Source organism: Cervus canadensis, chromosome 24 (genome assembly GCF_019320065.1).
Source record: "Cervus canadensis isolate Bull #8, Minnesota chromosome 24, ASM1932006v1, whole genome shotgun sequence".
NCBI lineage: Eukaryota > Metazoa > Chordata > Mammalia > Artiodactyla > Cervidae > Cervus > Cervus canadensis.
In genome coordinates this window covers 7084207-7106569 of record NC_057409.1, presented here as the reverse complement: position 1 = coordinate 7106569, position 22363 = coordinate 7084207, and the positions used below count along the sequence as shown (strand labels likewise).

Below are 22363 nucleotides of genomic sequence, written 5' to 3'. Positions count from 1 at the left end.
CATTTGTCAAAAAATGGCTTTAAGGTTTGTGCTTTGGATGTTAGAATAAGAAAGACATTATTAACAGATTGAAGACAGGAGAAGGGGACGACAGAGGATGAGATGGTTGGATGTCATCACCGACTCAATGGATGTGAGTTTGAGTAAGCTCCAGAAGTTGGTGACGGACAGGGAGGCCTGGCATGCTGCAGTCCGTGGAGTCTCAAAGAGTCGGTCATGACTGAGCAAGTGAACTGAACTGAACTAGGGAATCAAATACAGTTGCCAGTTTGGGGTTGGGGATGGGACAGAACCGAGAGAGAGGAGATCGGGATGTTTAGACATGTGAGGTTAGAGAAGCCCGCAGACTGATGTTCAGGAAGGAGCAGCCCATGTGCCCCAGGAATTCCATAGCTCTTACTGAGATCACTTTGGGGGTTATCCACACGTTGGTGATCACAGGAGCCACAGATTGAGAAAAAAATCAACAAGAAAATACGTGGAAGAAGAGGGGAAAAAATAGATGAAGAGTGAAACTTTCAGAAAAACAACACTGAGGGGCTGAAACCAGTAAAAGAACAATTAGAGAGGGAGGAAGAGAGCCAGAATGATGGAATGAGGCAGCCAAGGAAGGAGTTCAAGGTCAGAGAGTTTTGAGACATACAAGTGGGTAAGAACTGAAAAGCAGCTCCAGCAGAAGGATGGGCAGGCACAAAATGCAAGGGCTTGCTTCCGAAGCAAAGTGTCTGCAGGAGTGACAGGCATTCAACATCACCAGAGGCTAAAGTACTAATTAGGTGAGCTGTAAGGAGAGATGAGTGAACAAGGTGGGCAGGGACCAGGGTTTTTCACTCTGTAATATGACCTAGACCATCAAAGGATTTTGAATAAAGGAGCTTTGCAATTATATTAATTGTTTAGAGAGATCGCTGTGACACAAGGTTAAATCGAAAGGTGGACAGGGACGAAACCAGAGACTGGGGACTAGTAAGGAGGCCACTGCAAGAGTCCAGGGCAAATACATTGAGGTCCAGTCAAGACAGAAGCAAAGAGGAGGTAAGAGATTGATGGATATTCAAAGGGTTTTTGTTATTTTATTTTAAAAAGGAGGAAAAGGAGAATAGAAGAAGGAAGAATGGAGAGGTGGTGGTGATTGTGGTGGTGATGGTGGTGGTGGTGACAGTGATTGTGGTGATGGTGGTGGTCATGGTGGTCATGATGGTGATGGTGTTGGTGACAGTGATGGTGGTGGTGATGGTGATGTTGGTGACAGTGATGGTGGTGGTGATGGTGGTGGTCATGGTGGTCATGATGGTGATGGTGGTGGTGACAGTGATTGTGGTGTTGGTGGTGGTCATGGTGGTCATGATGGTGATGGTGGTGGTGACAGTGATTGTGGTGTTGGTGGTGGTCATGGTGGTCATGATGGTGATGGTGGTGGTGACGGTGATGGTGGTGGTCATGGTGGTCATGATGGTGATGTTGGTGACAGTGATGGTGGTGTTGATGGTGGTGGTCATGATGGTCATGATGGTGATGGTATTGGTGACAGTGATGGTGGTGGTGATGGTGGTGGTCATGGTGGTTATGATGGTGATGTTGGTGACAGTGATTGTGGTGTTGGTGGTGGTCATGGTGGTCATGATGGTGATGGTGGTGGTGACAGTGATGGTGGTGGTGATGGTGGTGGTCATGGTGGTCATGATGGTGATGGTATTGGTGACAGTGATTGTGGTGGTGATGGTGGTGGTCATGGTGGTCATGATGGTGATGTTGGTGACAGTGATGGTGGTGGTGATGATGGTGGTCATGGTGGTCATGATGGTGATGTTGGTGACAGTGATTGTGGTGATGATGGTGGTGGTCATGGTGGTCATGATGGTGATGTTGGTGACAGTGATTGTGGTGGTGCCACCCTGATGGTGGTAATATAACAGCAACTAGTATTTATAGAGTGCATACTAAATCCCAGGCACTGTTCCAAGTGAAAGTACACTGAGCTTGCAACTTTAGGGTGAGCTTGCAACTTTAGGGAGAAACCAGAAGTTAGGGGACTGGGAATGGAGCACTGCAGACTGCCCTGCCAGTGTATGGTTTGGGCAGCTGGTCTCACCATTTTACTAAGTGCAATGACCCTGGCAGAGTTGTAAGCAGGCTCCTTATGGAGGTTGGTTTATAAGAGGTGTTGCTCTGTGTTCTCTGTCAAATTCAGGACCTTGAAGGGAATAAGAGAGAATTTGAGTTTGTCGGCCTGACCCCTGACACGGAGTTCCTTGGGACCATCATGATTTGTATTCCAAAGTTATTCAGGGAGAGCGCCCCTTATGTATGCCAAGTGAAAACGCTGCCAGGTAAGTTCAGCTGAAGCCAGAGGGAGGTGGGACTGCTGAATTCAAACCTTGACTCTGTGCTTTCCTCCTAATTACCCAGGTGAGGCTTGAAAGTGCTCTAAACACAAACACACACACACACACACAGAAGGATTACCAGTGTATTATTAAAGTCAGTCTTTGTTTATCCATAAATGAGTTAGCTGGTGGGTTATCATAGCAAATGTTTAATCTCCACCCTCCAGCCTATGTCTGAATTTCCTCTCTCTGACAAACTGCGTGTGTATCCTGGCAAAGCAAATTCAACTTGATATTAACTCAAGTGAGACATCCTGGGAAATAATCTGCTGATGGGAGAGCAGAAAAGATAAAAAGATCCCTCAATACCTTCCCAGGTCAAATAAAAATAAGTGATTATAATAGCATTTCTGCAGTACCAGCCAGGGACCAGACACGACAAAACACAATTCTCATGAGCTATCTATGAAGAACCTTGGTTCCACTGAGAAAACTGAGGTACAGAGTGGTTAAGTAACTTGCCCAAAATTGCATCGGTGGTGACAGACAGAACAAGGCCTAATTCCAGGGAAGACACTGTCATCACTATGCTTCTATAGAAATCGTTTTGAGTCACTGGCTCAAGGAGGTGGTGTCCCATGTTCCCTTCCTCTAGCACATTGAAACTCAACTCTCATTGTAAGCATCATGATATTTTTACTTGTGTTTATTTTCATAGAGATAGAAATGTAATGCTGTAAGTTTAGAGGATGAAAGTGATAGCATTGGATTGGATGGATTTGGAAAACAGTTTCCACCCTAGTCTTCATTTTAGATTAATGATGTCAGTAGGTGATTTCTGTTCTGATGAACAGAGGTCAGGCAATTTAGAGGCTGGACCCAAGGGTATAACTGCAGCTTGGTAGAATCATCATCAGTTAGGTTCTGGTCCTCAGCTTTATTCAGAAATTCAGCTCAACGGTTTCTCCAAGAGCCCGTAAGAGACTGACTTCTCTACCCAAGTCCCAGTACTTTAATGTTCATGGGAAAATATGCGTGGTGGACCAGCCAGCACCGGCCACTTGAACGGGGCATGCCCTTCCTGGGGAAAGGGCCAAACGAAGACCGGAATAGAACTTGGCAGTGGAAGAACTAGAAAAAAGAAACCAACGTCACAGGCAGTGAGCTAGGAGTGTATATATGATTTGTGACCCTCTCCTCGGACCTTACTGGATAAATCTCCTCCATTCCCGGCTCGCCCCGTCCCGTTGCTTATTGAAAACTTGCAGACCACTCCACCCATATCCTTCTGATCTACCCATATCTTACATGATCTAACTCATGATATCATTTTTTTCTAAGACTGTAGCTGCTTTTATATGAATCATACTTTTTAGTGACCATTTCTTGGTGACATATAGAAGGTGCCTTATCCTTTATAATGAAGAATATTAATAAGAAGTCCTACCATTTATTAAGTACGTACTCTAGTGCCAAACACTGTGGAAAATGCTTTACATATATTATCCCATTGAATCCTTACTACAATCCGGCAAGTTGGGTAACCTCATCCCCGTCTTACAGAGGAGGAACTCTGGCTCTGAGAGCTTAAGCAACTTGCCCATGATCACACAGCTGATCGGTGAACCTAATTAGGTTCATCTGATTTTGAAGACTGGGCTCTAATCACCACTCTGCAATTTCTTTTAGAGCCAGTCCCCTCTACTGCACACTTATTCCTCTTACTTCTATTTCGAGATGAACCGTCCTGCCCTTGACCCTGTATCCAGGAGTCTGTCTTACCCCAGAGCCCAGGACCCCTCCTTTATCTACATCTCTGAATGTCTTGGGCCATCATGCCAGCATCCTGATGCTGGAAAGGGGTCTAGGGCTTGGCTTACCCCATATCCTAATTTAACAGACAAGAAAACAAAGGTATCGTTGTGTCTTGGCTGTGAGGATGAGCTTTAGAGTTACACATGTCAACCCTGGCTCCGCCGCTGAGTAGCTGGTTGACCTAGTCACACAAGTCACTTAACCTCTCTGAGACTCAGCTTCACTATTTGTAAGGAGGGAGCATACATAGCCATCTGTTTGGTAGGATAACATTGGTAGAGCACTCTACACAGTGCTTGACATGTATTAAGAGTTCAGTCATCACTGGCTACAGTTATTATTAATAATAAATCTTAGACCAGAGAGGGTCATGCAGAAGAACACATCAGTGACTGGACCAGACCTCTAACACCCCACTTTCCAGTGCTGTTTCTGTCATGTCTTCCTACTTCCCCGTGAGTGAGATGGCAGAAATGTTCCAAGTCCGTGTCCTGGGACAGGGAGCTGCAGTTTTCCAGTCACGTTAGGCATGTCGTGTAGAAACATGTGGCTCCTGTCCTCTCCCCAGCAGAGTGATGGGAGTATCACGGGCCAGGGGACAGGGTATCACTCAAGTGGGAAGCTACCCAGAGAGGCCCAAGCCACAGGGACTTGGGAAGGAGAGAGGAGAGGCCTGGAAGTAAAGTCTCCAGCAGTTCCCAGGGTTCACAGTCATTGCCAAGGTCACTGGCAACTGATGATCACCCAAGCTGAAGCCACACAGGGGCCAGGAACCAAAGGAGGGTGACTTGGAAAGTCAAGACTGCTGGGTAATCCAAATCATCAGCTTTCTGTTGGTTTGTTTTGGCTGTACTGTGTCCTTGTTGCAGTGCACGGGCTTTCTTTAATTGCGGCACAGTGGTCTAGTTGCCCGGCAGCATGTGGGAGCTGAGTTTTCCAACCAGGGATCAAACCACCATTCCCCGTATTTGAGATGGCTTCTCAACCACTAGACCACCAGGGAAGTCCCAAATCACCAGTTTTAACAAAAACCCCAGCTACCTCTTCTTTACCAAACTACTTTCCAGTCCCACCTGGGTTGGTGACAAGAAGTGTGTCATGCCAAGAACTGGCTGCAGGCACCCATTCCAAAGATACAGGACTATAGGGAGGAGGCTCAGCACTAAAGCCCTTACCTGTCCTCTCCTTCTACTTTAGAAAGGGTGATGCCTCCCAGGCTCCCTCCTGAGTGAGGTCTTCCCAATACACAGCTCAGACCTTGACTGAGACATGGGCAAGTCGGGTCCCTCTCATTGTCCATCTCCCCTCCCTTTGCCTCTTTCCCAAGCCCCCACCGGGAAGGCAGGACTTCCCTTAGACCCAGACAAGAGGGGCCCTTGTAAGGTCCTGCTCCAGCCCTGCCCTGGTCACGGCCCTCCCCACAAGATGAAGGGTCCTTAGGTCCAAGTGGGCAGATCCCCATGGAATCTGTGAGCCCCAAACCCCCTGTATCAATGGCTGGAGCCTGTGTCCAGTCTCGGCAGGTCTCCTCCTTGGGTCTTTTTTCCAGAGGGCAAGCCCTCACTCCAAAGGGTGGCCAAAGGATGGGTATTGTAGGGGCCATGGATTAACTTGACCATGAGCCCATATCCTTGTGCATGATGTCCCTGACAGTGTGGGTTGGAGCCAAGCAGGAACTCCCCCCTGCACTTCTGTCTTTCTACTCTGCACCCCAAGGCATCCAAGAAGCAAGCTTCAAGCCTTCCAGGTTGTTATGAAAAGTATATTTGTCAAGAAGGGGGCACAGAACATCTTTAACTTAGCAATGTAAAAACACGATTTATAAATTCTTAATATTTAGACGTATGGTGTGTGGCCCTCCATTTATGCCCTTGCCCCGGCCCCGTAAGTCTTGGGGGTAGAAGAGGGCTTCCCGAGCCTGACCCGAGAGGTGGGGTTGGGGGACAAGGCCCAAGTTGCCAGCGCCCACACTGACAGCCTCAGCCTTCCTGCTTTGCCTCTTGTTGACCCAGATCGGACGTGGACCTACTCCTTCTCCAGCGCCTTCCTGTTCTCCATGGGCTTCCTGGTCGCAGGGCTCTGCTACCTGAGCTACAGATACATCACCAAGCCACCTCCACCTCCCAGCTCCCTGGTGAGCAGGGGCCCTGGGGAGGGCATGGGCCCAGGGACCCCCGGCTCTCTCTCGCTTCTCCCGCCAACCTAGAGACATGGCTGGCAGCCCCTGGGGTGGACCGACGAGAGCTAGGAGCTTGGGAAGAGAAGGCGTGGAACAGAAAAGCCATGTGGTTTTCAAGGGGGCACACGCCCTATCTGAATGGGCAGCCCAGGCAGGCTCTGCCACCTGGGATCACGGACCCAGTGTGGCCACATCTTTGCATTTTTTTCAGAAGTCAGAATTTCAGATGGTAATGTGAACTCTCCCATGTTTCAAGTCTTGGCAACTAATTTTTCTAAATTAAGCCGTAACAAACCACATGTGTCATATCAGCAGCCCGAGCCTGGGGCATCTCTGCCTGCTGCAGAGCCTGGATAGTCTGGGGCTGGAGGAGTTGGCCCATCGGCCCCTCCAAGTCAAAGCCCATCTGGGCCTTTTCCTGTAAACTCTCCTGGCCTCCGCTTTCCCCCACCCTTCCCCTCCTTTCTCCCTCCATGAGACCCTTTGGGAGCTGAAGAGCAGTTGAAGCACCACCTGGGGAGCATCACCCAAGGTCATCCCAAATCTGAGCCAACTCCTTCCAGAATACCCACCTCCTGGGGAAATCACAGCCTGACTCACCGCTCTCCCTGGCCAAGCCAGACTCTGGAAGTGGGCCTCAGCTAATGGGGCCAGAGCCCTGTTCCTTCACAGAGGCCCCAGCACTTAGAGGAATCCCTGGGAAAGGAGGCAGGGCTTATAGATCTTGGAAAAGCCCTCAGACAGTCTACCCATGCCCTCGCTCCCACCCCGGGGGAGGACTGCAGTGCCCGCAGCATCCTCGGGGGCGGGGGGGGGGGAGCTGAGAAAGCACTCTAATGGGCGTGCTGTTCTCCCTGCCTAGGATGTCCAGCATATCCTGCCCTTCCAGCCTCTGCAGTTCATCCAGGAGCACACCCTGATCCCCATCTTCGACCTCAGCAGCTCTGGCAGTCTGGCCCAGCCTGTCCAGTACTCCGAAGTCAAGTTCTCTGACCCCACGGAGACCCTGGGACCCCCACCACGGCATGGCCTGCCTGAGATTGCCTACCTCGGGCAGCCAGACCTCCCCGTCCTCCGGCCCTCCAGAGGACCACCTCACCAGGGACTCCTCACGCCGTCCTATGCCCCCCAGGCTGCACCCGAGGGCAGGCCCCCATCCTACGCACCTCAGGTAACCCTGGAAGGTAAACCCCCCTCCTACACCCCACAGGCTGTCTCAGAGGCCCGGCTTCCTTCCTACACCCCGCGGGCCACTCCGGACAGCTGGCCTCCTTCCTACGGGTTGTGCGGGGAAGGGTCTGGGAGAGACTCCCCACCTGTGACACGCTCTGGTCCCAAACACCTCGGAACTAAGGGGCAGCTCCAGAAAGAGGCGCCAGCTGGCAGCTGCAGCCCAGGTGGCCTTTCGCTACAGGAGGTGACCCCCTTGTCCATGGAGGACCCCCAAGAAGCAAAATCCTTCCACCAGCATCTAGGGGTTCACACAGACTCAGACTCTGACTCTGATTCCATCGGCCAAAGGGGGCCAGGAACACGAAGCTCCCTACGGGGCCAGCTGCCCCTCCTTTCCTCTGTCCAGATCGAGGGCCACCCCGGGGCCCTCCCTTTGCAGACGCCGTCCCTCCCATGTTCCCCCATGGACGAGTGTCCAAGTCCCTGGGGCCTGCTGGAGTCCCTCGTGTGTCCCAGTGACGAGGATCCGGCGTCCAAGATGGAGGCCGAGAGCCCAGGCCTTCAGGCCCCAGACCTGGAGTCGTCCACGGAGCTGGACTCGCTGTTCCGAGGCCTGGCCCTGACCGTGCAGTGGGAGTCCTGAGCGGAGAGCAGGGCAGGCCTGGGGCTTCCTCCTGTCCCCACCAGCCCCCAGTTCACATCCTTGGCCGTCCCTCCCTCACCCAGGGACGCTGCGCCCTCTGCAGCCCGGCCCCGGGTGGGTGCCCTTGAGGAACCCGCAGAGGAGGAGGCTGGACCCTTGCCTCGGCTATGATCCCTTTGGAGCAAAATAGACGTGAGAAGAGCTCCAGCCAGAGTTTCAGAGGCGTACCATGTGCAAACGAGCTTGAGCATGCCGAGCTCGGCAGGGCAGGACACAGTCAGAGAGAGGGGGTCGATGCGAGGAGACCTCCCAGAGATCCAGGGCCCCGGCTCCCAACGCACCGGATACAGAGTCCTCCTGGAGCCTACCCCTCTTCACTCCTTTCCTGGCCAGTTTCATAATCTGGTTCAGCAGACTGAGGTCTCTGCCTCCTCTATGATTCCCCAAAGAAGGAAAAAAGGAGCCTGAAAAGGGACGCCTCCTAGCAGACTGGGCAGAACCAGAACAACCTGTGAGATGGCAAGACTCCAGGGCCGGGTGCGGCTCAGCCCCAACCAGGGCTACTGCCTGAAACTGCACTGTTTCAACTTCCATCCTCTACTGGAGGCTGGACCCCAAGTGAAAGGCAGGTCCAGCAGGGAGGGAGAATACAGAAACCCTCTCTGTCAGCAGGAGTTTCAGACCCTATCCTGGGAGCGGGGTTTGAAAGGAACCTGGGGCCACGGGGTGCCTGAAGGAGACACAACCACAAACTGTACTTACTTCCCAACTTTGGAAACTCAGCCTTGGGTTCAGCCCAGCTGGGTTCCAATTCCAGCCTTAATACTTCCCAACCATGTGACTACAAGCAAATGAATCACTGTTTGAAATCTCAGTTTCCTCATCTGTATAATGCGGATAGTCACACCTACCGCATGGGATTGTGGCGAGGCTGAGATTAAATCATGTCTGTAAAGTGTTTCACAGCGCCTGGCACATGGGCCATGTCCAATAAACTATTAGCTGTCTCCTATTGTGATTTTTTTTTAACCCCCCAATTCAGGTTGATCAGGCATTTTCTCAGATTTTCTTGATTTCCTCAGAATTGTTCCAGGCCAAGCCAGAGGGTCTGGACTGCCTAGGAGGAGGCCAGGGAAGGGACTGCAGGAAACAGGGTCCCAGAGACACATGGAACCTCCTCCTCGAGCTCTTAGGTGGAAGCTATTTTGGGGGTGGCAGCAGCCTTCTCAGAGGACCTGTCTCCCCAGCAGCCCCCACCCCCAGAGGCAGGGCAGGGCCACGCCACCGTTCTGCCCCTGCCTCTGCTCCTCCGTAAAAGCAGGTTCTCATCTGAGCTTCCAGCATGCAGTCACATCCTTTGTGTCACTGCATCTCCTGTGATCCTTGTGATGAGGAAACAGAGGCCCAAGGAGAAGAAGGGGGCTCCCCCACTGTGCCCCCGCTAAAGCCATGACACAGTTAGAGTTCAAAATTAGTGCTTTCTCTAAAAAAAAAAAAAAAAAAATGTATGCAGACCATTATTTTAAATTCTTTATTGAATTTGTTATAATATTGCTTTGGTTTTATGTTTTGGTGTTTTGGCAGCGAGGCATGTGGGATCTGAGCTCCCTGGACAGGGATTGAACCCACACCCCCTGCACTGAACGGGGAAGTCTTGACCACTGGACCCCCAAGGAAGTCCCCCAACTCTAGTATGTTTTGTCTTCATCAAGAGAAGGAACTTCCCACAGCAGTTTGGATTTGTGCCGGATGAGACTCCAGGGACACAAGGAGGGGAGGGCCCCAATGGGGACCCTGAGGGGCCAGAGCCCCCATCCCCCTCTGAACATCCCAAAGCCCTGTCTGAACATAGCTGAGCAACAGGGTCAAAGTGCAGTTGCCCTGGTGAGACACTTTCTGGGTGGGCAATGCCCTCCCTTCACTGTACCCAGCACGTCTCCCCTCCTATTCCTCACCCCTCCCCTCCCTGCAACACAGCGCCAGGCAGCACAGTCCTTATCTGTAATTAATATTTAACATCTCTTCAGGGTCACTGGTCTAGACCCAGTATCTCCCTAGTGGAGGGTGGGCTGGCCCATTCTCCTCCCGGCAGCTGCTACATTGGCCCTGATGATTGCTCTCCGCCCCCACACTGCAAACAAGCCTGCTTCCTGTCACTCGGGGTGAACTTGGCCAAAGGTGGACTGTCTCACCTGGTTTAGTCATGAAAACCAACTTGCCAGCTGGACTCTTCTCACCAGGTGAGTGGGTCAGGGTGTCAGAGAGTTTTTAATTAAAAGCTGTAAACATCTCTTCCAATTCACAAGGCCGCAAAGCTCTCTAAGCTCCCTGGGGTAACTGTTGTTCCTACAGTCCATGAGTCTCTGAGTCCTGTGACCCTCCTCAGCCTGGCCCTGCGTCCGCTAGGCTTCATGCCCTCTCAGGTCTCCGGCCTGCCAGGCAGGAAACTCTGGCTACAGAAACAGCTGGAACTAGCTAGGGGGCAGAGCGTCCGAGGCCCCGGAGCCCGGCTGGGGCGCTGGCATTCCTGAGTGTCCTAGACCTTGACCACACTGCAGCCTGGCCCCACCCAGTCCAGAGAAAGGTGAGTCTGGTGTCACCAGCCTCCAAGTCACGCAGAGCCCAGCCCAAGAGCAAATGAATAAGAGTCCAGCAGAGCCGGTCAAGGAGTAGTAAGAGGAGGCGGGACTCAGCCTCGCTGTTGGGAAGTTCCTGCTCTTGATGGCTCCTCCTTCCATTAACCTGCCGTGATAGGCGGCATCGCTGATATTCTGCAAAGGAGGAAAATGTGGCTCAGAGGGTTTAGGTGAGGTTTCCTAAACTTGCCTCACCATGAAAAGCCCTTGAGAAGCTTACAAAAAATACATCTTCCTCAGCCCCAGCCCAGACCTGCTGGATCCACAGCTCCTAGGGAATCAGGCTTTTAATAAAGTCCTTTAGTGATTCCTCTTAGGCAAGTGGAAGAACCCATGCTATTATATCAATAGTTTTCCTATTCATTGGTCTCAAATATCCCCCTAGAGCCACCCCCATCTAACCCCCTGGATGGGGGTGGGGAGCTGAAAGTAGGGGGGGCAGTATTTCAATCTGAGATATCTGAAGACTCCCGGCCTCCCAAACCCCCAGCCCGAGGAACTCGCAGGATGTGCCTGAGTTTCCACCGAGAGAACAGGGCCATGGGGGATGAGGGCTCCTCCAGGGTCCCACAGGGCAAGGCTGGATCCCTCTGTGCCCCTCTTCAGTCTGTCATCCTGGACAGAGGGACACAGCTCTGAGACCCCAGCCCCGTCCCCTACCCTCCCACCCGCACCCCCACTCGGCCCTTCAGTTGCTTGAGCCAGTTTTCCCTTCCCACTCTGATGAGGAAGGGGCATGAGGAAGACGCGTTTTGACCTGTTAGTGAGAGACGAACTGTAACCGGAAGTAACTTAAGTGTGAGAGCAACAGAGCAGGGAAGGGAGACGGACGCAGGAGAAAGGAGGCGCCGGGAGGCTCTGGACCAGACAGTTCTCCCCTTGGCCACCAGGGGGAACCACCAGCCGAAGACAGTTCGGTTGCTGTCTCAGAAACCCTTGGGGCAGTTCAGGGTGGTCGGTGGGTAAAATAGGAGGTGGGAGAGGGGTTCAGGATGGGGGACACATGTACACCCATGGCTGATTCATGTGAATGTATGGCAAAAACCATTACAATATTGTAAAGTAATTAGCCTCCAATTAAAATGAATAAATTAATTTACCAAAAAAAATAGGGTTCAGATGAGAATCCTTAATATTCATAAATCCAAAGAAGGCAATGAAAAGGAAAAGGAAGGGGAGAAAGAATGAAATATTTAAGGAGTACTACTCATGGGTTAGAACTTCCCAGAGGGCAAGGGTTTCCCCAGTGCTTCAGAGGTAAAGAATCCGCTTGCAGAGCAAGAGATACAAGTTCAATCCCTGGGTCTGGAAGACCCTCTGGAGAAGGAAATCCACTCCACTATTATTGCCTGGGAAATCCCGTGGACAGAGGAGCCTGGCAGGCTACAATCCATGGGGCCACAAAGAATCAGACACAACTTAGCTATTAAACAACAACAATTTCTTGCATTTTAACCTGATTTGAATCTCGTAAACATTCTTCAAGACAGGTACTCATTCATTCATTTCTAACAAGTGTATATCAAAGACCCAGTTGTATGCCAGCACTGTTCTTGGGGCTGGGGATACAGTGAACACGACAGGCAGGTAATTCCCTGTTGTCTCAGAGCTTGCATACAATTTGCACATAAAGAAGCAGCCCAGAAAGGATGATTGGAAGGACTGATGCTGACGCTGAAGCTCCAAAACTTTGGCCACCTGATGCCAAGAACTGACTCATTAGAAAAGACCCTGATGCTGGGAAAGGTTGAAGGCGGGAGGAGAAGGGGACAACAGAGGATGAGGTGGTTGGATGGCATCACCGACTCGATAGACATGAATTTGAGCAAACTTCAGGAGCTGGTGATGGACTGGGAAGCCTGGGCATGCTGCAGTCCATGGGGTCGCAATGAGTCGGACACAACTGCGTGACTGAACTGAACTGAAACTGATCATACAGTATTTGTCTGTCTCTTTCTGACTTATTTCACTTAGCATAACATCCTCCAAGTCCATCCATGTTGCTGCATATGGAAAAACGTCATTCTTTGTTATTCCATTGTTTATACTTACCACATATTCTTTATCCATTCATCTTTCATTGGACACTTAGGTTGCTCCCATATCTTGGCAACTGTAAATAATGCTGCTATGAACATTGAAGTGCATGCATATTTTTAATTAATCTTTTCATTTTTAAAATATGTAGCCAGGAGTGGAATAGCTGGATCATATAGTAGTTCTATTTAATTTTTTTGAGAAACTTTCATACCGTTTACCATAGGGGCTGCACCAATTTACATTCCTGTGAGAAATATATGAGAGTTCCCTTTTAGGAGACTGAGATTTTGGCTGAAGCTCTCGCTTGTATATTCTGTCTGTCTGTCTGTCTGTCTGTCTCCCCCCTGAGGAGTCCCTAGGGCCTAGGAAGAAAGACAGACTCAATATTGCTGGGCCCCTGAGGCCCCAGGAAGAGGCCAGGAGGGGAGCTGTGTCTCTGGAGTGGAGCCAGCACCGCCTTCCACAAACCTGCTCATCCCCTGAGACTGGCTCAGGAGCCCCCTCCTGATCACCCCCTATCGTAATTGCCTGTGTCCCCATCTAGATGAGACATATCCTAAAGACCAGCATCTTATCTCTCCCCTCTACAGCCCCAGTGCCCTGCAGGCCTAGGTATGAATGTCCATGAGGGGAGAGGATTGAGACGGGGAGGAGGAGCAAAGGTCCAGAAGAAACCTCCCCTGTGGCCTCTCCGGAAGCCTGGGAACTTTGGATGGTGAAGGAGGAAATGACTTGCCCTCCTCTGCTGCTTGTACCATGTCCCCCACACTGCCCGCACACCCTCACCCCACCCCATACACACCATCGCACACCCTCACACCCTCACACTCAGCCCACACACCCTCACCCCACCCCACACACACCATCGCACACCCTCACACCCTCATACTCAACCCACACACCCTCACCCCACCCCATACACACCATCGCACACCCTCACACCCTCACACTCAGCCCGCACACCCTCACCCCACCCCATACACACCATCGCATACCCTCACACCCTCACACTCAGCCCGCACACCCTCACCCCACCCCACACACACCATTGCACACCCTCACACCCTCACACTCAGCCCACACACCCTCACCCCACCCCATACACACCATTGCACACCCTCACCCCTCACACTCAGCCCACACTCTTACACACATTCCAGACACACCTCATACCCTCACACACACCCCACACACTCACACACATTCCACACACATCTCATACCCTCACATTCAGCCCACACACTCACACACATTCCACACACATCTCATGCCCTCACATTCAGCCCACACACTCACACACATTCCACACACACCTCATGCCCTAAGACACACCCCACACACTCTTACACACATTCCAGACACACCTCATACCCTCACACACACCCCACACACTCACACACATTCCACACACATCTCATACCCTCACATTCAGCCCACACACTCACACACATTCCACACATACCTCATGCCCTCACACACACACCACACACTCTCACACACATTCCACATACACCTCATCCCCTCACACACAGCCCACACTCTCACACACATCCCCACACACATCTCATACCCTCACACACAACCCACACACTCTCACACACATCCCCCCACACACCTCATACCCTCACACACAGCCCACACTCTCACACAGATTCCACACACGCCTCGTCCCCTCACACACAGCCCACACATTCATACACATTCCACACACCTCACACCCTCACACACACCCCACACACTCACACACATTCCACACACACCTCATGCCCTCACACACAGCCCACATACACACATTCCACACACACCTCATGCCCTCACACCCAGCCCACACACTCTCACACACACACCCTCATACCCTCACTCACAGCCCACATACTCTCACACACATCCCCACACACACCTCATACCCTCACACACCCCACACACACTCTCACGCACATTCCACACATACCTTATACCCTCACACACAGCCCACACACCCACCCACACACCCTCACACACATACACACACTCATACCCGCACACACAGCCCACACACAATCTCACACACATCCCCACACATACCTCATACCCTCACACACACACCCCACACACACACACCCTTACACACAACTGCACACCCTTATGCACACCCACACATACCTCATACCCTCACAAACATCCCACACCCCACACACACCATCACACACACACCCCACACACCCTCACATGCACTCTCACACACACCTGCACACCCTCACATACACACACACATACCCTCACACACACCTCACCATAGGCGAGCAGGGCCGGTCAGTAGCTGCTGCGTGGGGAGCAGGGGTATAGATGGAAAGAAACCCACTTCTATTTTAGCAGTGATAACCTATGAGCACTAAAGACTCATTTTTCCAGTCACACATCATGTCTTCCTGATGACTGGGGGCCCAGCCTCGCTGTCTCCACTTTCAGAAGGGGAATCAGATCTGAGAAGCTGCGTGTCTTCCCCAAAGCACCTGTCACTGGGGGCAGCCGGGGGAGGAATTCAGAGCAGAACTCTCAGCAGCTGAGAAAGCTGTCCCTGATCCATTTTCCATATACCCAGGCCTGAGCTATGAGCTTCTTTCCACTGCAGCAGGGGGCGAGGGTTGGGGAAGGGATGGCACCCAGGGGAGGATCTGTCTGTGGGAGGTGGGTGGGGGGGTGTGGGGACAGCTCCACCTGTCGCTGCCCGGCAATGCTGGACCCAGGGAACGGCCCCTCCCCCTCACCTCCCCCCCCATGGTTCTCATCCATTGTCATCACACTGCTATATTTAAGGCCCGTGCAAGCTCCAGGATCACATTCCTCTCCCAGTCCCCGCTGAGTCCGGGGCAAGAAGAAACCAAGGACCCTCTCATCCTCTGGAATCGTCTCCCCAGAGCCTCCTGAGTGGGCACAGCTGCTTCTGTGAGTCACCTCCAGAGATCAGGGGAGCGGAGAGAGACCTCCAGATAGTGAGACCCTCAGCTTTCCATTCGGAAGTGGGGTAGGGGTGTGTGTGTGTGTGTGTGTGTGAAAAGGATCCTGTGAGATCAGGAAGGAAGAAGCAGACTTGTGCTCAGCCATGGACATGAGAGGGGACTCTAGAAAAAGAAATCCCTGCCCTGCCTCACTGTTTTGTGTGGCCCTGGGTCTTCCGAGCTGAGCCTTCTGTGATATGAAAGCTACAGTACAACCCTCCCAGATCCCTTGGGGATGCCCTGGGAAGTGGAGGCTTTCCTGCAGGCATCAGGGATCAGCAGGGACCCGGGTGGGCTGGCAGGTCTGGCCAACCTAGAGCTGTCCTGGCGGAGCCCTGCTTGGCCCGCCCAGTGGGCAGGGGATGAGAGCAAGGCCGCGGGGCCCACATCGCAGGGCTGGGAGGGCGCTCATCCAGCCTGGACTCACTGGCACCAAACCCGGGCCAGCACTCCTGCCTCGGAAACTGGTGGGGAACATTAAGAGCACGTCCCCGCTTGCCCAGACCCCCTGGGTAGGCTGTGTCTCCACTCCCGCCCGCAGGACCCAGCTTTCTGCCGTCAGGACTCAGAGTCTCTCTGGCTCATACACTTCTCTTCCCGTCCTGAGGAAATGGAGAGACCTCCTTGACCCTTCTCACTGGGAGATGCTGTCAGAGAGCTGGGGGGATGGCCGGGGGTGGGGGCGTTACAGACAGGGCAGCGGCCAGACTGAGGCTTGGGAGGAAGGTGGAGAAAATGGAGTGGGTGGGGAAGGCCACAAGTCAGGACCCCAGGAGGCTTTGCACCCTCAGAGGAGGGCAGTGGGGGCCGAGGTCCCCTCCTGACCCGCCACACATCGCTGACCCCTCTCCAGCAGGCACATACCGCCTTCTGGAGAGCGAGCATTGGAAAGCTGCAATCTGCTCACGACCTAATCCCAAGCCTCAGTCAGCGCTTTAAAAAGAACCGATGGCTCATCCCTAAAGCCAGGGGTCTGGTTGCGGGCCGCCCAGGAGGTCCAGGATGAGCGCCAGGCCCGCCCCGCTGCGCTCGTCAGGAACAGAGCATCCGGGGAAAGCAGCCAGCAGCTGAGGCCAGGGAACGTTAACCCTCTGCTGCTGGGGCCGGGGCCACGTCCCAGGCGAGCCAGGGCCTCCCTCGCTGGTACCCAGCAGCTCTCTTCTGGGCCGAGAGGAGAAAGGAGCAGAAAGAGCAGGCCAGTCATTGTCTGGGTGCAGGCAGCCTCTTCCTTGGGGGTGCGGGGGTGCTGGATAGGAAGCCCAAAGGATGACGTCCCATTGAGTTCAGCGAGGTCATTGCAGGAAGCTTCACAGACAGTCCTAGGTCCCAGCTAACACTCTGCAGTGACCCAGGCTCTCCTGGGGGTTCTTTTCTGGATGCCCAAAGGGAGCAAACTTTAAGGAACTAGGAGAAATAAACTTCCACTAAGACTGACCCTTAGTAGCCTGAGCCCTCTGACACCCCAGAAGAGGCCTTTCCGGGTCAAGGATCTCTGATGGGGCCAGTGCGCCCACCTCCCCCATCATGAACTTAGGGACATGGCCCCCCACAGGTGTGTTCTGAACACACACACACACATATACACACACACATACACACTCACTCTAGCTTGGCCAGCAGGCCCCGAAGGAGAGGCGGGGACAGGACAGAGCCTGCCCTCATAGAAGCAGACAGGAGAAGGCTAAGCGCGGGTCTGCTCTTCTGTCTCCTCCTTCGTGCCCAGGGTCTACATCAGGGCCAAACCTGGCGAGGACCTTTCCAGGTAAGAGGCCTGTCCCAAATTCTCACCTGGAGGAGCGCGGTTGCCAATTCCAGGGGTTCCACCGAGAAGCACCCTAGGGCTTCAGCATCAGAGGGCTCTCAGAGGCCTGGGGGTAACATTGTACCCCAGGTCCGGGAAAGAATGTACTGCAAGAACTCAGAGCCAGCTAGCTTGGGGCCCCCACTCTCCTGCCCACTTCTCCTTGCCCTGGACGTCACAGTGCTCAGTCCCTCACGTGTGGGAAACTGAGGCCGGAGAAGGGAAGGCCTTGCTCAGGCCACGTGGAGGGGCAAGGACAGAGTGCAGCTGGAAGTCAGGGCCTGCTCCTCAATGAGGGGCAGCCCATGGGGTGGCGGGCGAGCCAGGCTGAGAGCTTGAAGCCTGCCTCTGTCACCTGGGCAGGTGCGGGTCCCCCCCATTGGGTCTTGAGATAGCCTGCCTGCCCACCAGAGAGAGACCACCCCCCCCACCAGCAGACCTCTGGAGAGATGCTGGCGGGCCCCACGGGGAAGGGGCGGGTGGACACCTGGTGGAATAACCGTGCACTTCGGCTCTGCAGGTTGCCGCTCTCGCAGCCATGACTCTGCCTCACAGCCCGGGAGGTGTGGGGGAGCCCCGGCCCCCCCAGGCCGTGCAAGTGCACCGGCGGGAGCACCGCCGGGAGGAGGAGCAGAAGGAAGAGCGGCAGCACAGCCTGCAGATGGACTCCTCGACGCGGAGACGGACCTTCCGCAGCAGGTGGGGCATCAGGGCACCCCCAGCCACTGCCCTGCCCCCAGGACCCCCAGTCTGAGCAGGGAGGCACAGCCTGACCTCTGCATACTCCAGTCTGAGGGGGGAGGCATAGCCCTGACCTTGGGAGGTTCCTGTTGGAAGGGCAGGAATGACCCTTCTTTTTGGAGAGCCCAGCCTGAGATGGGAAGCACAGCTCTGCTTTGTGGAGCCCCCAGGCTAAGAGAGGAGGCATGGCCCTGTTCTGAGACCATGGTTTGAGAAGGGCGGCACAGCTGTGCCTGCTAGTACCCTGAGGTGGGTAGGTGGAGCCCCCAGCCAGACCCCCAGCCAAATCTGCAGGAGCCATGAACTCTCTTTTCCCCGGGGCAGCGAGGAAGAGTATCAGTTCAGCGCTGCAGACTACGCCCTCGCAGCAGCCTTGGCTCTGACAGCCTCCTCAGAGACAACATGGTAAGTCAAGTGACCTTTCCAGAGAGCCCTGGCCTAGGAAGAGGTCATCTTGTCCAGTCCCCTTCCTCCCTACTGGGCTCCCACACTCAGCTTTAAAAAACATGCCCGAAATTACACACCTGGAACGGGTGACTAGTCAGAGGTGTAAGCCCAGGGCTGACTGATGGCAAAGCCCACGGCACCACCCTCTGATGGGTCCACAGGTGGTAGTGAGGGACCATCCCTAGGGGAGAGGGTGGGGTTCCATGCTTCACCACCCGGCTTCCAGGGGAGGAGTCTAGGGACAGAGAGGGGAGGCAAGTAAACCAGCCCACATGTCGAACACAAGCCCTGAGATAGGAGGGCCTCCAAGCTTGGGAGCATCCTTAGGCCTGTGTCCTGCTCCTGGACATCCCAGAGCAAGTCACTCAGCCTGTAAAGCAAATCTCTACCTGGTCAAATGGGGAGACTAAGCCTGCTGGCTTGGCTCTACTGAAAACAAGAGGAACCATGGCTTGTGAAACACCCTTGTGAACTGTATTGATAATATTAAGTGTTAGTCATTCAGTTGTGTCCAATTCTTTGTCACCCCATGGACTGTAACCCACCAGGAATTCTCCTCTGTCCATGGAATTCTCCAAGTAAGAATATTGGAGTGGGTTGCCATTCCTTTCTCCACCTTCTAAAACCCGGGCCCATTCAGGGGATTTTGGAGGCAAGAAAGGATTAAAGTTGCCCTTGTCCTCAAGAAGCTTCAAGTGTGGCCAGCAAGGCCAGGCATAGGAGAGGCAGGGCCAGGATGCGCCCCCACAGCACCACCCATGGGCTCCCCGCCTCTGACGGCCTCTGTCACCGCAGGGAGGCCCAGCTGAGGCGCCAGACCAGCACCGTGGAGCTGGAGGAGCGGGGGCAGAAGCGAGTGGGCTTTGGCAACGAGTGGGAGAGGACAGAGATCGCCTTCCTCCGGACCCAGTGGCTGCTGCGCCAGAGACGAGACCGGAAGGCACTGAGACGGCGGGTGAGAGGGGTGGGAGGGGGCTTCCGGGGCCCTGGGACCCACAGCCCTTCTCATGCTGCCCCCCCTCACCCTACCCCCTTCTCCAGAAAAGCTAGACCTCCCAGGGCCCCCACCTTCTAGCTGCATGACCTTGGGCAAAGCTATGATTCTAACCGAGCCTCAGTTTTCTCATCTGTAAAATGGACGTATTTGGTCCAATACTGAGTGTCAACCGTGGGAAGTAAATGAGAACACGCTTATAAAACCACTTTCCCAGTTCCTCGGACACAGAAGACACTCGGGAAATGTCAGGGATCTGAAGCCACCTCCGTGCCCCATCCCTGGGCAGGACAGGAAGAGCTGTAATACTTACATGGGTGTTATCACTGCTCATGTTTTTCACATAGAGACTTAGGTCATCCTCCCTACAATCCTACAGGAGGGTGGGGCAATATGATTATCATCCCCATTTTACAGATGAGGAAACAGGCCTGGCCTATGGTTGGTCTCATAGCCAGTAAGCGGCAGAGTTTGGCCTTGATTTCAGGTCAGGTCCCAAAGCCCCACGCCCTGCTCTCTGTGCCATGCTGCCTGTCAGCGGCTGGCGAGGAGAGTCCAGCCTGGGCATCAGGGGGAAGGTAACAGCAAAGACGGGGGAAGCGTTGCCCTGGCTCCTGAGACTCACAGGCCCTTCCTGCCTCCAGACAGAGGAGAAGGTCCGGGAGGCCAAGGAGCTGCGGGAGCTGTGTTCCGGCCGTGGGCCCTGGTTCTGGATCCCTCTGCGCTCACACGCGGTCTGGGAGCACACCACGGTCCTGCTGACCTGTACCGTCCAGGGTTCACCTCCACCCCAGGTCACCTGGTAAGCCCCCAGGGCAGGAGAGAAGGTATCCTTGCCCTGCCTCCAGGCTCCGGACCTCAGGGATCCCTTGAATGTGACTTCCTTACTCAACACCTCCCCGCCAGGGGCCTGGCCCCTTCCCCACAAGTTCCTGCTGCCTTAGAAAAGCCGCGGACCCACAGCCCTGAGCTCTGCCCACCCCCAAACAGAGCAGCAGCTGCTGGGGAAGCTCCGGAGGGGTTATTCTTAGCTGCCTCCCAGCCAGCCTGGGGCTAGATGTCTGGGCCACCTGGGGAGCCAGCACTTGTGAAAATATGATTCTGGTGGCTTGAGAAGGCAGCTGCCCCGAGCTGGGCATCTCCAGGGTTGCAGGAAGATGGCAGAGGCAGGTCCAGGGTCGGGGCAGGAGAGGAGGCAGGGAGGGTGGGGGCTCTCAGTGAGAAGGAGCCCAGGCCCAGCTTGCTCTCTCTGCTAACTCTGTGTGTGGTCTCAGCTATGGCTCAACCTCTCTGGTCCTGCCTCAGTTTCCTGGTCTGTGAAATGGGTTGAAGATCTCCTGTCCAGCTTGCGTGTGTTGAGGATTTAAGGCCACAATAATGTGGAAGCCCTCAGAACTTGAAAGCTGCTGGGAAAGCAGGAGGTACCATTCCTGGGAATGTACTCATAAAAGAACATGGAGTTGAGGCCTTGCTGGCAGAGGGGAGTGAAGGCAGGAGTCTTCTGAAAGGACCTGGGGAGGTGGGCATGGCAGCATCTGGGGTCTCTCTCCACCCCAGAGGGAAATGTGTCATTCACACAGCTGAGCTCAGTCTATCCTGAGCTCCCCAGGGTCTAAGGCCCATTGTCAGGCATGCTGGGAGGCAAGGAAATGATTTCAACAAATATTTACCAGGAGCATAATCTGTCCCTGGCCCTCACTCAGGCAATGAGGCATTGAAATGACCCAGACACAATCTCACCTCAAGGAACTCTCAACCCAGAAAAGAAATGTCAACACAATGAGAAATATGTCCAAGGGCGATATTTGAGATAAGAGTGGAGGTGAAGAAGGGCAGTAGCTGCCTCCCCCTGGAGAATCCAGGAAGGTTTCTCAGAGGAGGTGACATATAAGCCCAATCTCAAGGCTGAACAGACCAGGGTCTTGGTAGGAGAGAGAAGATAAGCACACAAATAACTGAGGTCACAAAGGAAAAAACAACATCTTACGCTTGAGCCTCCCTTACACTGACCCAGCACTTTCCTCTCATTTGAGTCTCTGGGCCATTCATGAGGTTAGGACTACATCCCCGTTTCACAGGTGAGGATATAGAGGCTTAGAGAGGTAGTGTGACTTGTTTAAGTCACACAGCTAGTGTGAGCCTGAATTCAAATTCTGGTCTTCTTGCCTTCCAGCCCAGAGCTCTACTGGCCAAGAGAGTAAAAAATGATCATTACAGTTGTTTTTGGGTTTCGTTTTTCTTTAAAGCATCTATAATGCCTCTGAAGTGAGAGAAAGGGGAAGAACTTAGGCCAGGAGCAATCAAGAAAAATGTCCTCAGGGAAGTGTCATTGCTGGTCGCTGCCAGATGGCATTCATTCAAATTCTGTGGGGACCAAGGCTGTCAGTAGGAAGGCCTGGGCTAAGTGGCGGTCAGCCTGGCAGCCAAGTCCTGCCCCACCCTGGCACCGAGGCTCACATCTAAGGCTTTCCATGGGAGCCTCTGGGGAGGGAGGCTTGTTTCCACCCCTGCCAGCAAGGTTGCCACAACAAGGAGCTGAGCATTCCTTGCAAGTGTTGGAGGCCCAGGCCAGGCCCACCTCCAACCAGA

General features: G+C 53.7%; 2 protein-coding genes across 5 annotated transcripts in view; both read left to right on the top strand.

Annotated features, from left to right (window-relative positions):
• Positions 1 to 9144, top strand: part of IL22RA1 (interleukin 22 receptor subunit alpha 1) — a 28858-nt gene extending 19714 nt beyond the window's left edge. The window contains exons 5-7 of the mRNA XM_043445909.1: positions 2192 to 2330; positions 6155 to 6276; positions 7184 to 9144. Of these exons, the coding sequence (XP_043301844.1) occupies positions 2192 to 2330; positions 6155 to 6276; positions 7184 to 8137 (1215 nt within the window). The 3' untranslated portion in view covers positions 8138 to 9144. The remainder of the gene's footprint in view (positions 1 to 2191; positions 2331 to 6154; positions 6277 to 7183) is intronic.
• Positions 9145 to 15606: 6462 nt separating this feature from the next.
• The window catches only part of MYOM3 (myomesin 3), a 52601-nt gene continuing 45844 nt past the window's right edge, over positions 15607 to 22363 (top strand). The window contains exons 1-6 of one of the 4 annotated variants that reach the window (XM_043445588.1): positions 15721 to 15738; positions 17515 to 17553; positions 18113 to 18291; positions 18658 to 18738; positions 19576 to 19735; positions 20419 to 20576. In XM_043445588.1, the coding sequence (XP_043301523.1) occupies positions 18131 to 18291; positions 18658 to 18738; positions 19576 to 19735; positions 20419 to 20576 (560 nt within the window). In that variant the 5' untranslated portion in view covers positions 15721 to 15738; positions 17515 to 17553; positions 18113 to 18130. Of the gene's footprint in view, positions 15818 to 17514; positions 17554 to 18112; positions 18292 to 18657; positions 18739 to 19575; positions 19736 to 20418; positions 20577 to 22363 lie in introns of all 4 variants that reach the window. The other 3 variants (XM_043445586.1, XM_043445585.1, XM_043445587.1) reach the window with 3 other exon arrangements.